General features: G+C 38.7%; 1 protein-coding gene across 2 annotated transcripts in view; it reads left to right on the top strand.

The window, feature by feature from the left end:
• Positions 1 to 14454, top strand: part of PLA2R1 (phospholipase A2 receptor 1) — a 37772-nt gene that overhangs the window by 2236 nt on the left and 21082 nt on the right. The window contains exons 2-9 of one of the 2 annotated variants that reach the window (XM_085228163.1): positions 1721 to 2104; positions 4214 to 4381; positions 5506 to 5682; positions 6409 to 6522; positions 7131 to 7274; positions 8233 to 8421; positions 9213 to 9370; positions 11023 to 11130. In XM_085228163.1, the coding sequence (XP_085084289.1) occupies positions 1721 to 2104; positions 4214 to 4381; positions 5506 to 5682; positions 6409 to 6522; positions 7131 to 7274; positions 8233 to 8421; positions 9213 to 9370; positions 11023 to 11130 (1442 nt within the window). The remainder of the gene's footprint in view (positions 1 to 1720; positions 2105 to 4213; positions 4382 to 5505; positions 5683 to 6408; positions 6523 to 7130; positions 7275 to 8232; positions 8422 to 9212; positions 9371 to 11022; positions 11131 to 14454) is intronic. The other variant, XM_085228162.1, reaches the window with a different exon arrangement.

The following is a 14454-nucleotide window of genomic DNA, read 5'->3' on the forward strand; positions in this document are numbered from 1 at the left end:
TCTGCTCTTGTTGTAGCCATGCTAGTTGTCTTGGGTCACTTGTGTTGTAGGCTCTTCATCTCTGGATTGTTTGTTGTTGTTCCTCACATACTCAGGATGTTGTTACATGGGAATTTGTATAAGAACTTTTTTTATATGTGAATTCCAGTATCATGATGAGTTAACCTCATTAATCAGTGTTTACTGGGGTTAACGACTTCTACTTACCTGGCAAATTAACTGTGTAGTTTCTTGGTTGGTGAAAATAAGGCTGCTGTAGGAACCTATCACAAGAAACAGTACCCCTCTCTGATGTTGTTTTCTATGTTTGTGGATAGAGGCTGTGTTGCCTGTGTGGCCTGTGGATTGGGTTGGACAAGAAGTATGAAGCACAAGCTGTACAAAGTCACTGAAAACGCAAAAGCAAAGGCCCACCTTGGGTATCTGTCACAGTGTCACAGATACCAGTGACAGAGCTAGCAGAATGACCTGTCCTCTCTGTATGTCTGAGTGCTCATGGGCTCTATGCAGAATCTGCAACCAAACATCGCACTGTAACCTATATCCTGCTTGTTGCATGTACTGTATGCTGGTGAGCTCTTATCTGTCTGTCATACAGCACTGTCCTACTGCTGGCTGAGGCCTTTCTTTTGGTTAGCTGCACCCAAATTATAGGGGCTGAAACCAGACACAGCATCTGGGTGGGCTTCTTCTTCTCATGCTCCAGATGTGGAATATCTTTTTTTGTTATTACTGCTTCAGGACATTAGGGGTAGTAAATTACAGCAGATTGAAAGCACACATGGTAGGAATAATTATTGCAAAATTTCATGGCAAAATGGAAATGCTACTCAGATTTTCAAGGCATAATCTCCTGAAGCATAAAATCTCTTCTGTAATAGGAGAGGAACTCCATGGGTTAACTGTCACTGGATTTCAGTACAAACCAAATCGCTGAGCTGTTACAGAGTTGTATTTTGCTGGTTTCCAGTTCCTCAGTTCTTCTCCTTTTCAGTCTATATGCTCAGCTAGGCATTTCTTCAGAAGACCTTAAATAGCTGACTCTTCACATGCTTACAACATGATGTCACAGAGTTCAGTGAGTTTCTATTTGATTCCAAGAAAGCTGAGATGTCAGGCTAACCCTGCATGTGTGCTGTGGTCCCAAGCGGTCATGTGTAGATGAACAACATGCACGGGCTGTTGTGATTGAGAAAAATCCTGCCTTTTCTATATCACATTTACAATGCAGTGTATGTTTTATGCCTCTGTTGTTGCAAACAGTGAGGAATTAGCACAGCGATTTCTCCTTAAATTTTTTAACCTTTACCTTAATTGGAATCTCAAGTCCACCACAGAAAACTATTTTGCAGCTCACAGCATAACTTGCTGTGACACTTAAACCTGTACTGCATTACTGACTATTTCTTGGCAAATGGCATTTTAATTCCTCAAATGTGACTGATGTTTTTAAGAACTGTGTATTTTTGGATGACCAACTTGAGATATATTGTCCTAATCTCACACTTGTGATCTGGCAAATGGTCCACATGTTTGCAAATGGCAGTAAATTTAGATCAGTATTGTTATTTTCTGAAGTGTCAGTCATTCTGGTGGATATTTTCTGCTTTCTTCATAAATAAGAAAAGGATTTGTCTTCCACTACTATTTGATCATCCGCAGCATTCTACAGACTGAGATGTTTTTGCTATTTTTTTTCTTTTTTTTTTTCCCTGTACAGATAAAGGGATATTTATTATCCAAAGTTCAGACTCCAACTTATGCATCAAAGTGGACACAGCTGGCCTGATTCTGGAAGACTGCAGCCAGCTCTCCAAAAACATGCTGTGGAAATGGGTATCCAATCGTCGTCTTTTCAACATAGGCAGAAGTACCTGTCTTGGACTGAACATCAGTAGACCAGAACAGCCATTGACTATGCTTGAATGTGATTCAAATCAGTACTCGTTATGGTGGAATTGTGATGGCAGAGCACTGGTTGGTGTATCAGAGTACAAATTAGCTGTTGAAAATAGCAAACGTATTATAGCCCAAAAAAAATCTAATTATCAGTGGATCCAGTACATGTCCTACGATGAAGACCTTTGTGAACATCCGTTCCAAGGTAAAAATAAAATATTATTATATAAATGCGTAGGGGAAAATTTTCAGAAGTAATTCTGAAGGAACATTGGGTTAATATGCTATATTGAATTGAATTGAGTTAATTTTTCTCCTCTTCTATGACACGATTCCTCCTGATCCTCCCCAAGCACTCATACCTTTGCAAACCAGGAAACACCTATTTCAAATGCTCAAGCTGAACTAAGGATTTTCTGTTTGTTAGCTCTCATTATCAATTAAACCCAAAGAGAGATACAGGGTTTGGAATTCAGATCTCTGATGGTCACCTGCGGTTGCAGTGTGCATTAATCAAAAGTTTGCGACATTCAGCACCTGGACTCTGAACATGTCAAACTCTGCAACAGAAATCAGGCTTGTGATGAATCATCTTGTACAGCTAGTGAAGGCACAGAAGTGTAAGTCAGGATCCAGACCTGCAGACCTTAGCAGTGTTCCAGGAACAAGGACTAAGATAAGCTCATTTTCCATGAACTGCCTCAGACAGGAACACTCTGACCCCTTCCTCAACTTCTCCTACAGCATTTCTTCAGAAGAATGACCTAATGTTTGCACAGCATGTCTCAGACTGGAGCTGTTGATTTTTACCACTTAAACGTGGCTTTGGGATTGTGGAGCTCTGGGTCTTGGTGGTTTCCCCTTCAGGTGCAGCTGGGCTTGGCTGCTGCTCCCTGCCAGGCAGCTCCTCTGGGAGCTGTGATGCCTGTGGAAGCATGGTAGTATCCAACTTCTTCTCTAAAACCTAGCAGAGTCTGTGCTTAAGACCAGACAGAAAACATTTGATACCATGAAGAGCCTTACACATTTGCTATGTACACTCAGAAAGATGGAAGTAGATCTGGTCTAGTCCTAGGTCTGCAACATCCAGGAGTTTCAGGATCAAAATAAAGCAAAGTCTCTCTCACTTCCATTTTCTGTTTTCTTCTTTCCACTTCAGCACATACAGATAAGTACAAGGCAGCCTGTTAGTCCGCCAGGCTGAGGAGATCCCTGCCTTCAAAACACAATGCATTAACTATGGTGAGAGGACTGGAGCTGGCAAATTTATTTTCTTGCCAGGAAGGAGATAATTTCTTGTAGCTAGCAGAGTGATAGCAGACAGAGGTGCAAGCCTCGTTTCTTGTAATCCATTTTCTTTGTATCATCTGTTATATCAGAAGGCTTTGAAGGAGATTTACAATCCATGAACTGCATTTTTCGTGTGTGTGCAGCCAGGCATTAACTCTGGAAACCTCTGGGAAGCTGGGAGCATGTCCATCCTCTGTAGTCAGAGGACTTCGATCTTTAGCATATCAACACGGAATCTTTGGCAAACAATTTCGTTCCAAGTGTGGCTGTGGTCCTCTGACCTTTCCTAGAAGCACGTGCTCTGGGGTTAAGGAGATACAGAGGTAATACTGTTACAGCTTGCAGTTGCACTTGATTCTCTCAGTACTCAAAATGCAGTAGGGCGTTGTTTAAAGTAGTTAATAAGGCATTAATTGATGTGATAACAAAATTGTGTAAAATTAGTGCTTTAGTTAGATTATTTTTCTCCCTGGTATGAAGTTTTATTTTAAATGGTTTTATTTTAAATGGTTTGTTTAATATTCCTTTGTCTTTCAGATTTTCTTTCCCATAGGATGACAGTAAGAATGGAAAAAACGTTAGAAATCCATTTAAAATAGAGTGGAAGGAGCAGAGGAAATTATACTAGATTTTTTATTTGTCATATACTAGGAAATAAAAAAAAAAAAAACCAGATCTTGCATCCAAGCATGTCCAGATTATGGTACCTACGATTTAAATGCAGAATTTATATGATAATTGCTCTGCTTTCGTTGTTGTTTTCTTTAATTGCAGTAAGTTATGAGAATCTGTCCTGTTTCATGGTGATAAATGTAATCAACTTAACATTTCCAAATTCTGCTTACTGAAGTTATGCTGCCTATACTTCTAATAATGTTGTGATATCATTTATAAATTCAAATTAGAAAATAACCTAAGATATTTACATTTAAATATTGCTGTTATAAACAGAAATAATGAAATATGAGAGAGAAGAAATTTCTGTGGATGTGTTCTTCTAATCTCTGTGTTTCATTTATTACAGAAACATATACCTTGCTGGGAAATTCCTTTGGTTTCCCATGCGTTTTTCCATTTAAGTATAACAACAAATGGTATTATGAATGCACCAGAGATGGAAAGGAATTTGAGTGGTGTGCCACAACAAGTCACTATGAACAAGATGAAAAATGGGGGTTTTGTCCTAGTGCTGGTAAGTCATAGCTTCCTTTCACTTTTATCTTTTTTTTTTTAATTATTATTATTTTTAAACTCCTAGAGTATTTGTGATCTGTTTTAATAAATGTAGGACATGCTTTTTTGTGGATTACAAGGTTACTTCCCTTCTGTGAGGGGGGAATGAATGTCCCTTTTATAAAAGTAGGAGTAGAATGTAGCAGACTATCATTATTTGCCTTGTTTGGCCTTTGGAAACCCAAGTCCTTGTCCCAAAAGCTCAATTCCAGGGAGAAGCAAAAAAATGGCAGGTGCTCACTGCTTTGTCCACTGACTGTGCCCTGCTGAGCCGCATCTCTCTTTAACATCGCAGTGCAAAGGAAGCATTTCTCCTGCAAAAGGACATTCTGCTTTTGACTTCATCACATCTTTCAGCTTCCTATTAATCCATGCACTCTTTGGATACTTATGTTTTGGGCCTAAAACACTTGGAAGCAGATTTTTGAAGATATTTGCTGTACAAAAAATTTTGGATGTATACTGTTCATGAATATTAAATACTACACATAGCAGCTTGTAGGTTATTTCACAAATAAGCAAAATATTATCTTCTGTCAATAGAGTTGGTTTGGAAAAGCCCTCCAAGCTCAGCCTGTGTCTCAGATCTCTGTTCCAAAGCATGCTGTAAACATCTGGAAATGTGATTTCATAATGGGAATTTCCAGGGAGCCGTTGTATCAGAGGGTATTTTCAGCCCTGCTTACGTTTTGTAATTATAGTAGCTTTAATCTCTTGAGTACCAGATAGAAGGAGACTGCTTCATCACAAGTTGGGTGAGGCACTCATTGCTTATTGCACGTCAGCTGAAGGAAGCAAGGATCAGCTGGTATGAATTAAAATGTGGCTCTGCTGGCATCATGGGAGCTGTGAAAATTGCCACCAGCTGCAGAGCAGCTCCCAAGGATTTGTCAACCACTTGGGAAATGGAGTGGTATTTTATTCAGTTAATGCCCTACTTCTGTATGCACTTTTACAAAGGGATACTGGAGGGGTTGAGTATCATGCTTCTGTTGCGATGCTACTGTCATTAATTAAATAAATTGCTGACTGTGCCATACTTCTTATAGTCTTGTTGCTATTGGTGATGAGCCTGTTTCTTAGCAGAGCATGGCTGCGGCACATTTTGGAAGGAGAACCCGGCCACGCACGCGTGCTACCAGTTCAACCCATCAGCCGTGCTGTCATGGCACGAGGCGCGGGCAGCCTGCCAGGCACAGGGAGGAGACCTGCTCAGCATCACTAGCCCTGAAGAGCAGAGCTACGTCAGCGACTTGAGCCGTGAGTAGGCCCCATGTGCTGCTAGCGCTATGAGTGGGTGCGTGCTTGAGGTGCGCAGGTGGGACTGGCTGGCTGTTCAGTTTGGTGATAGCCTCGAAGTAGATCAACCTCTATGGGGAAATAAAGACAAAGTTGTTTTTATGATTGTTTGGAGTTCCATCTTGGCTAAGGTCTCTGTGCAGAATGAGTCTCAGGCTGGTTCTGGGCAGTCTTCTGATGCTGCTTCAGTGCTGGCAAAGAGGACCAAGTGAAGGAACAGGCAACTGAACTGTGCTATGAAAGGTGGCTTCAGGTTCCTTCCCATTATTGCTGGTTTTCAATGGCAGGATGTAAGCTGACAGGAAGTTTTAAAAATCATTTTGTTAGCTTTTTGATATATATATATGCAGGCTGCAGAGAGAGTGGAAATTGTTTGGTTTGTGTCTGATGGTGAGCCGAGTCAGGCTGGCATTTCTGCAGCTGTTTGTTGCAGATTTAACTTCTAAGGTCAGTAATAGCTTATACAGAATGGGCAGCCTTTGAAGGGATATAGACCTTTGAGTTTATTCCTCCTCAGCTCTGTGTTGATTAACAAAGTGATAAGACAGAAAGAACAGCATGAGCTTTCTGGAAACCAATGTGAAATTTTGTTTTATTTCTATTGTAGCAGGAAGCATATCTATACCTGTAGATATTTAAAGATGGGGAATGTATGGAGTATAATTTTGTCTACTTTGTCTGTTCTAGGACAGTTAAACATCACAGATAATGTGCTGTGGACAGGCCTGAATCGGCTAGAGGAAGGTGCTGGCTGGCAGTGGTCAGATGGAGCACCACTGGTGTTTGTCAACTGGAGAGCAGGTATGGATTTGTTTTAGCTGTGTCGTTGTTGCTCTCTGTAACTGCAGCTGGGAGTGCTGTTCTTACAGCTACATTTGAAAAGTGAAACAAGTGAATCAGTATAACTTTCTGTTGAAATATTTGCTCAGCTCATGAACTAAAGCTTCTTCTAGGGATGGGACATCCACTGAGATGTATCTGTCCAGTGTTAATGATCTAGGCCTTCTGTTACCTGCTTTAAGGGTGTTTTGAGATTCCGGTTGCATATTTAATAACTATGTTCTAATGTTCTACCTTGTTACAAGGAGTTTTAGTTTGTTTACAGTAACATGCAATTAAGGTGAGCTTTGCGACTTGGTTTGCTGCATTTTGAGGTCTGTCCTCCAGCACGTGTAACATTGACACCACAACTTGTTTCAGCCTCACGTGACAGCAGCAGCCGACACTTCTGGAAAGATTGCCACGTGTGTAAGTGGTGGTTAATGTTAAGCTGTCCATAGCATTAGTTTAACACTGCTGGAAGTTTGAGTGTACAGGGCTGGTTATACATTCATTCAATACGAGTACAGCACTGTTTTACAACAATGGACTTCTTGTAATTGCGTGCTTCTCAAAAAATGTGTTTACAGATGTTTCTGAGGACCGTTCTGGTGAAAATCATTGTGCAGTGATGAGTTCAAAATTGAAATATGGCTGGAAAAGTTACTTATGTGAATCTGGATTTCCTTTTGTATGCAAGAAATATTTAAATAAGACAGAGCACAAAACACTGGGTAAGTCTTTCAGTGTTAATGAGTCGTTTTTGTGAATATGGAAGGAGAGCAAGAGGAAGCTACCTGTATATAAAGTCATCAGAACAGAATGTTAGCTGCAGTAAATGTGTGGGTTTGCTAGTTTAACTTGAATACCATTTACCTTAACTGAAGTCGTAACAGTTTCTTCTGCTCAAATGCAGTCCTGGACAACACCTTGAGAGTTTGGAAAACCGACACATCATTTCAATATACATAGCATTTAATTGATTCCTTACATTATCAGAGGCTTACAAAATGCTCAGTCTCTTTATATTTCAATACAGCCACAATTTTGAATTTAAAAGTAGCCTTAGAATGGAAGTTAAAAATGGAAGCTGAAAGTTAAGCTTAGAATAGACATCACCAATTGCCTGCAGAGGATTAAGTTGCATAAATGCAGCTCTAAATTTGTAGTTATTTTTATGGCGTGCCATGCTTTTCTTATACTGAAAAAGAATTGTGCACGTATTTTTTAAATTGTTAATATAATATTAGTGTATAGAATGGCTCAGATTCCCTTTCTATGGGAAACTTAAACAAATCAATTTTTTCCTGATAAATCAAAAGTTTCCCTGCCTCTTTCAGACAATGAAATGGGACTTACCCACACTCTTTACAGGTATTCTATCTGAAAAAGTTTCAGCTGGTTTTGGATCAGGCCCAAAGGTAATAAGGAAATGCAACAAGTTTTAAACGGAATAACAGTTCTATTAGTGTTTGTACTAGTCTAACAACCTAAATGGTTGAGTCATAAAATGAGGTGGGAAAAAATTTTGTAGATGATTTTCCACAGAGCATGTGTTTTGTCCTCCTTGGAATGACTCTGTTTTCAGCATAAGTTAAGAAAATAGTTCTGCATGCATTATAAACACAGTACAACCTTGGTAATTCTATCTAATTTTCTGATATACTCTAATTTTATATGTTTAATTAAAAGATACATGGAAGTATTATGCCACTCGTTGTGATGCTGGCTGGTACCCATACAATCGCAACTGCTACAGACTTCATAAAGAGGGGAAGAGCTGGAATGATGCTTTGATCTCATGCCAAAGTGACAGCAGCGGGCTCATTAGTATATCCTCCATGGCAGATGCAGAGCTGCTCCATAACTTGCTTCAACGTGGTGAGTTTTAGGAGTTAAAGTGTGCAGTGTTGCTTGAAGTGTTTTGCGATGCTCTTCTGTGCAGCCACAGAATATCATTAGCCCACATTATGTGATACATCCAAATGTTGATTACAGAAGAGGGAAGTGTGATATGTGCTCTTTCTAGGAGTCTTAAAAATGTAAAGCTTCACCTTCTCCAATAAACACAATAAAGTAATGAATAGACATATTGGAACACAGTGAGAATCTGTGTGCTGCCTTGGTGTTTCAGTACATCACACCCAGGCTTCTGTAAAATTGCTGCTTGCGCTTTATTTGAGAGTGTAGCATTTGCATTGGACCATGCTGGGCAAATGGCAGGCAGCGGTTATAGCAAAAGTTAGAGATTTCCCTCATGGAACGGGGTCAGTTTTCATTGATGTTACCACCCTTATCATGAACCTTCAGCAGTCTGGCTTTTGTCTTTTCCTGTTATTGACTAGTTCTGTGCAAACTGCTGCAGAGCACTCAAAAATTTTCTTTATGCAAGAATTGTGATTAGAAGTAACAACAATTCAGAGCGTCTTTTGCTTTGCAGGTTGGCTTTGTCCTTGCTGCAAAGTTTGTGCTGTGGTTAATTGTTGGTAGATTCCTCTTTGAAGGGGGGTGCCAGATGTACAAAAGCAGTTGTTGGTCCCTGTTGTCTAAAGAATGAATAATTAGAGTAATTCTTACTGAAATCTGATGAGTAATTTTAGTAGTAGCATTGATACTACAGGAACAGTGGGCATGTTTTCTTCCTCATTAAAATATATTTTATTCTTTTACAGAAAACATAACTGAAACATGGATTGGATTATATAGTAGTAATGTCTCAGTTGTTTTTGAGTGGTCAGATGGCACCCCAGTGAAGTTCTCATACTGGCACAGCCAAGAACCTAGTACCTTTCAAAGAATAGGACAACTGTGTGTTTCAGCACAAGGACCTGTAAGTTTCCTTTTCTTGTTGAAAGAACATGATGGCCACTTTTATTTTCGTTGATAATAAATTATTTTCTCACTGTGCATATTTTTGTAAATCACGATCTATTGTATGACTTTGTCTTTTTATTCCTAATATATTCAAGTTGTGATAAATGCAACGTTGCTTTTAGGAACTAGTACACTTTGCAGTGCTGATACACAGAAAAATTAATCATCAATTTTGAGCTTGTATTCAATAAAAGCATTACATATATAAAGCTTGCCAAATGGAAGCTAGCCAGTATTAGTAGGTATTTTGATAAAGACAAAGAAATGTAAAATCCAAGTAGCAGTGTGTATTACAGTTTATGACTCATCAGTTCAAGTCTTTAAGTCTTCAAATTCGTATTCTGAAAAATGGTCAATCGTGTCAATTTTGTGTTGCTGTTAGTATTTATAACTTCTGTGAGGCACCTTTCAAAACCAGGCAGTAGTCTAAACCCGCATAAAACTATGAAAGTTAACAGTGGTAAGACTGACCCCAAATCAGTCAGGTGATGTAAGATTGGGAGTAATTTTCAGGTAAGCTTAGATTACGTCCTGTCAGTACATAACTCATGGCACTGACCATTTTTTTTCTTAATTTAGTCATAAACTTACTTTACTTCTAAAATTTATGGTACTTAAATTTGCTAAGACATGTCTTAGATTAAGGGGCAATATAATCCAGTTTTTCAATGAAGTAAATTTCACCCAAGTGTAGAAGCTGTATCAGGAAGTTTTTGTTGTCTCTTCAGTAGTGAGTTCAAGTGTTCAATTCATGGGAAAGATAAGACAACTACAGTGACGTGGAAAAGTCAGCTCTCATTGGAAGCACAAAATAAGACGTTAGTAAAATTCTGGTTTCAGATATACTAAACCATATTTGATTAATTTTGCAAATGTAAGCAAACAAAATCATTTAATAGGAAGTAGTGGAAAAGGAGATTCAAGATATAATGCTTCAAGCATTGTTTTCAGTATTACATGTCCGGTACTGATAGAAGTCTAAGAATATTGTACAACCTTCATAGTTTTTTAAGTAAGGTCTGTAAAGGACATAAAGATTAATTTTATAAAATACTGCAGTAGTTAGGAAGAAGGTTCGTTATGTGATTCTGAAAGGTAAGCGTCTGGCATGCCCATGGTTTTAGTTAATTAAAATGCATTACATCCAAGGGAGTGATTTAAGAAGACAACCACTTTTGTATGATTGTCAGCAGGACTTTTCAAATCAGTGTTGTTAAAAAGAAGTGATCCGTATAAGGATAAATAAAGGAATAGAGCAAGAAAAACTAGTCTGCTACTTGCTTTTATTGAAAAGTTAAAAAGGAAGAGAAATTGTGCAATCTAATTTGTGTGTGTGTGTGTGTGTGTGTGTGTATGTATATGTATATACATATGTGTGTGTGTATATGTGTGTGTATATATATATACAACACACATATATATCTGTATATATATGTGTGTGTGTGTATGTGTGTATATATATATGCAACATATACACACACACACATATATATCTGAATATATGTGTGTATGTGTGTATATATATATATATATATGCAGGAGAATATGAGTATGTATAGAATATAATACTTTTTTACTTTTCTCTCCCTCCCTCTCCCCGTCATTTAGGAGGGACACTGGAAAGTTAAAAAATGTGAAGACAAATCTTTCTACATTTGTAAAAAAGCAGGAGAAATTAACAGTGTTTCCTCTGATGCAGAATCGAGTTGTCCAGAGGTAAGAGATTTTGTGGGGCTTTTTGTTTGTTTGTTTCGGAACCTTACTGATAAATAATATTATATGGGAATTCTTTAAAAGTAGATGGAGAATGTATGGATGTAAATAGGTAGGGGTTTTTTTGTTTTTGTACTGAAGATGTGCCTGTTTTCCTAGGAAAATCTAATTGCCTTGAAAATATGTAAATAAAAATTTAAGATAAAAAGCTTTCCCAAGATGCCTCTCATGGCTCATTGTGTTGTCAGCAGTTGTGACCCATGTTCCCACTTTTTTCTAGATCAAAAGTGAAAACCCTTTTGTACGCCATCTGTGCAAATAATGGCTGTTATATGATGCCTCAACCCACACATGGTTTTCATACATTTAAAAGGAATGTCAGGGTGAAAGACAATCAGTTTCATTGACATGGAGAATGAACTCTTCCACTTGTACATAAGCATTCCTTCTACTTTCAAACAGAAATGAGAGGAGCCAACTAAACTAGGGCATTACAATAGGTTTTCAGACTTCTAGGCTTTGCATTTTGCTGGTAATGGATAAGATACTGAAGTTTGATTTTTATTTATCCTGATTCCTTTCCACTGCGTATAAACAACAGTTTTGTGTTCTTAGCTTTTATTAGAAATTCTGGAGAAGTTTCATTTTTTCTATCAACAGAAAAACATCCTATTTGGCTTATTTATCCTTCTTTACCCTTTAGGTCCTTTTTCTCAGTTCAGTTGAATTGTAAGAAGTTGGAAACTGACCTGTTTGAAGCTGGATGCAGTTTTTCCCCAGAAATAGTGCTCAGGTCCAACATTACTGCTTTTATCCAGGTTAAAATTTCTGAGAATTTAGGATGATTGGTTCATTTGGAACAATATATTTTATTGCTTGAGAATTCTATGTGTAACAAGTGTGAAGAACAATTTGTAGTCCTGACTACGTGAAAAATGTGCAGAGCATCAGGATTTCCAGCTGTAGTTAGGAGCTAACAGCACTTGAACTTTTAGTATCTCGCAGGAGTGAGACTTAAAAGCCATTGGTCTTGAGTAGCTTGGTGTGCTCTGGCAGGCTTCCTATTCAGGATAAATTTCTGCTTGTTGATGTTCCGCACCCACTAAAAACATATGCTGAACCCTCTTATTAGTCCCTTGATTTCTATAAATTTCTTTCTAATGAGGAAAAAAGTCACGTTCATTTAATCAAAAGAGGTCAGTTCTAACCTTACTGACAGTTGTTTTATTTCAATTTTTTTGTCTTGACTACTCTCTTTTAACATTCCATTTGTATGTTGTTGTAAGTTATTGGCCTAATTTTCCAGATCAGCTCCAGCTATTTATTTCATGCAGTTATCCATTTTTTCTTTTTTCTTTTTTTTTTTCTTTTTTCTCGCATTTGATCCCTTGCTTTGTTAGCCTCTTACTGTCATTCATATTTAAGGGCTGGTAGACTCAGACCTCAGGCACAGTTGTTTATTTTTACAAAGCTTTATAGTCTTATCTTTTATTACTGAGCTTTTATCTCATGTTGATTTTATAACTTGTGCATCACATGAACTAACTCTTAAAATTTTCTGTGGTTCTGCAGAGTGAGTTTTTGCAGTATATCCATATTAAGTTACAGCAGAAACCTACACTTCTGTCTTTCAAAGACAAAAGAGTGCTAAGCACTTTCTTCCCTTAGCAAGTCAACTATTCTTCTTTCTTAGCTGGCAGGATATTAACACCAATAAATATTTCATTGCAAAGGTCAGATTCTCTAGGCACTTTTAGACATTTTGTTTAAACTAGCTTTTGAAACAGACTGTGGAATTGCCAGCTGTTTGACAATCAAGTTGGGAGCTTCTATGTATAGAGCTGAACGCATTGGTGCTGGTGACTTTCTTTGATCTTCTGTACTTTAATTGGTGAGTCAAAAAATAACTTTAGAACTAAATTGTACATTGGTCTTTATGGCTGTGGTAGACAAATAGAAATGAATTTTTAAGAGATTTGCTAATAAAACTATAAAGCCTTATACAGAGCAGGATTTCTGCTTAGACTAAGGGTCCATCAGCCTCATGTTCTGTCTTCCACTAGTGGCCACGAATGATGTCTGGGGAAGAGCAGAACAGGGTAAATGTGAACAATGTTTCTCAGTTAGTTTGTCCCTCGAGGAGCCGCATGTGAAACAATTCAGTGGAGGCAGGAGAGGTCTCCATAAACATCGCTTCCTCTTTATTTGCACTGAATGCAATTTTAGTGACAGATTACTCAGCCTTTAAAGTTTGGAATTTCTCAACTTGTGCTTGTCCTGAATGCAAGCTTACCATCTTCCAGTCACTCCACAATTATGGTTATTATTTTTAATAAAGATTAGTGTCAAATTTCTTTTCTCCAGACTTGAGGCACCAAAAAAGCTTTTTGAGGAAGGTTATGCACTGCCATTTGTTTCCAATTTAAATTTCCAGGAGGTTAGGATGACTGTGTTTGCTTCATTTGATGCAATACACTTGTTCACTGGAGAACTTCAGTCAGAGGGAACAAATGCTTGGCCGTTTCCCACCTGCTCTCCTGCAGAGCACTTGGGTGGTTGCAGACCAGATGAGGTGGTTTGTTGCTCTGACTGTTTGTACCACAATCTCTCCCACAGCTAATTCAATTTCTGACCTCTCTACCCTGCCAAAAAGAGCAGGGCACAGGTAAATGAGAAGGGGAAACTTGTTCAAAGGGTAACAATGTCGAAAGTTTGAACCAGGAGGAAGCGCGCTCAGGCCATGAGTAGGCTGTGTGCAGGAGGGGCTTTTTTTTTGTCAATACTCGAACCTCTCCTTCCCCAATACTCACTACCTTTACATCCCCACCAAAGCACAAGCTGCTATGCTCTGTCTTGTCACCCATTGTAGAATCCACCACATGGAAGAGCCCTTCTCACTCGCAGGTGCCTCTCTCTGTCAGGGAAACCCCAGCTTGTTGATGTACGGACAGGGAAGATTTCCTACACAGGTTTGTTTATTTCTGTTGGCAAAGCGAGCATCTGGGCATGCATACGTGGTGTTCTCAGATGAAGCCAAAGGAGCTGGTGTTACAGTGCCTGGTCATCTGCCAGGCACTGAAGTAGGATGACAGTAAAGGGCAGCAGAGCTGTGTTCAGGCTCCCCAGCATGCTTTTGATAGCAATTAAACACATTCCTAAGCAAAAGTTGTCATCTTCTGGTGCTGGTTCCTTGCTGCTCCTCTTTGCAAGCTCCCTCATGGGAGAGGCAAAACAAGGCTGCCTGGTTGTCTTTTCCGTGTGGCTTCAAGACGAGCTGTACAGAGGTGGTTTCTTATTCCCGTAGTCTGCTGGTTATTTAAAATGTGC

The sequence above is a fragment of the Meleagris gallopavo genome, chromosome 7, assembly GCF_905368555.1.
Source record: "Meleagris gallopavo chromosome 7, MGAL_WU_HG_1.1, whole genome shotgun sequence".
Lineage (NCBI taxonomy): Eukaryota > Metazoa > Chordata > Aves > Galliformes > Phasianidae > Meleagris > Meleagris gallopavo.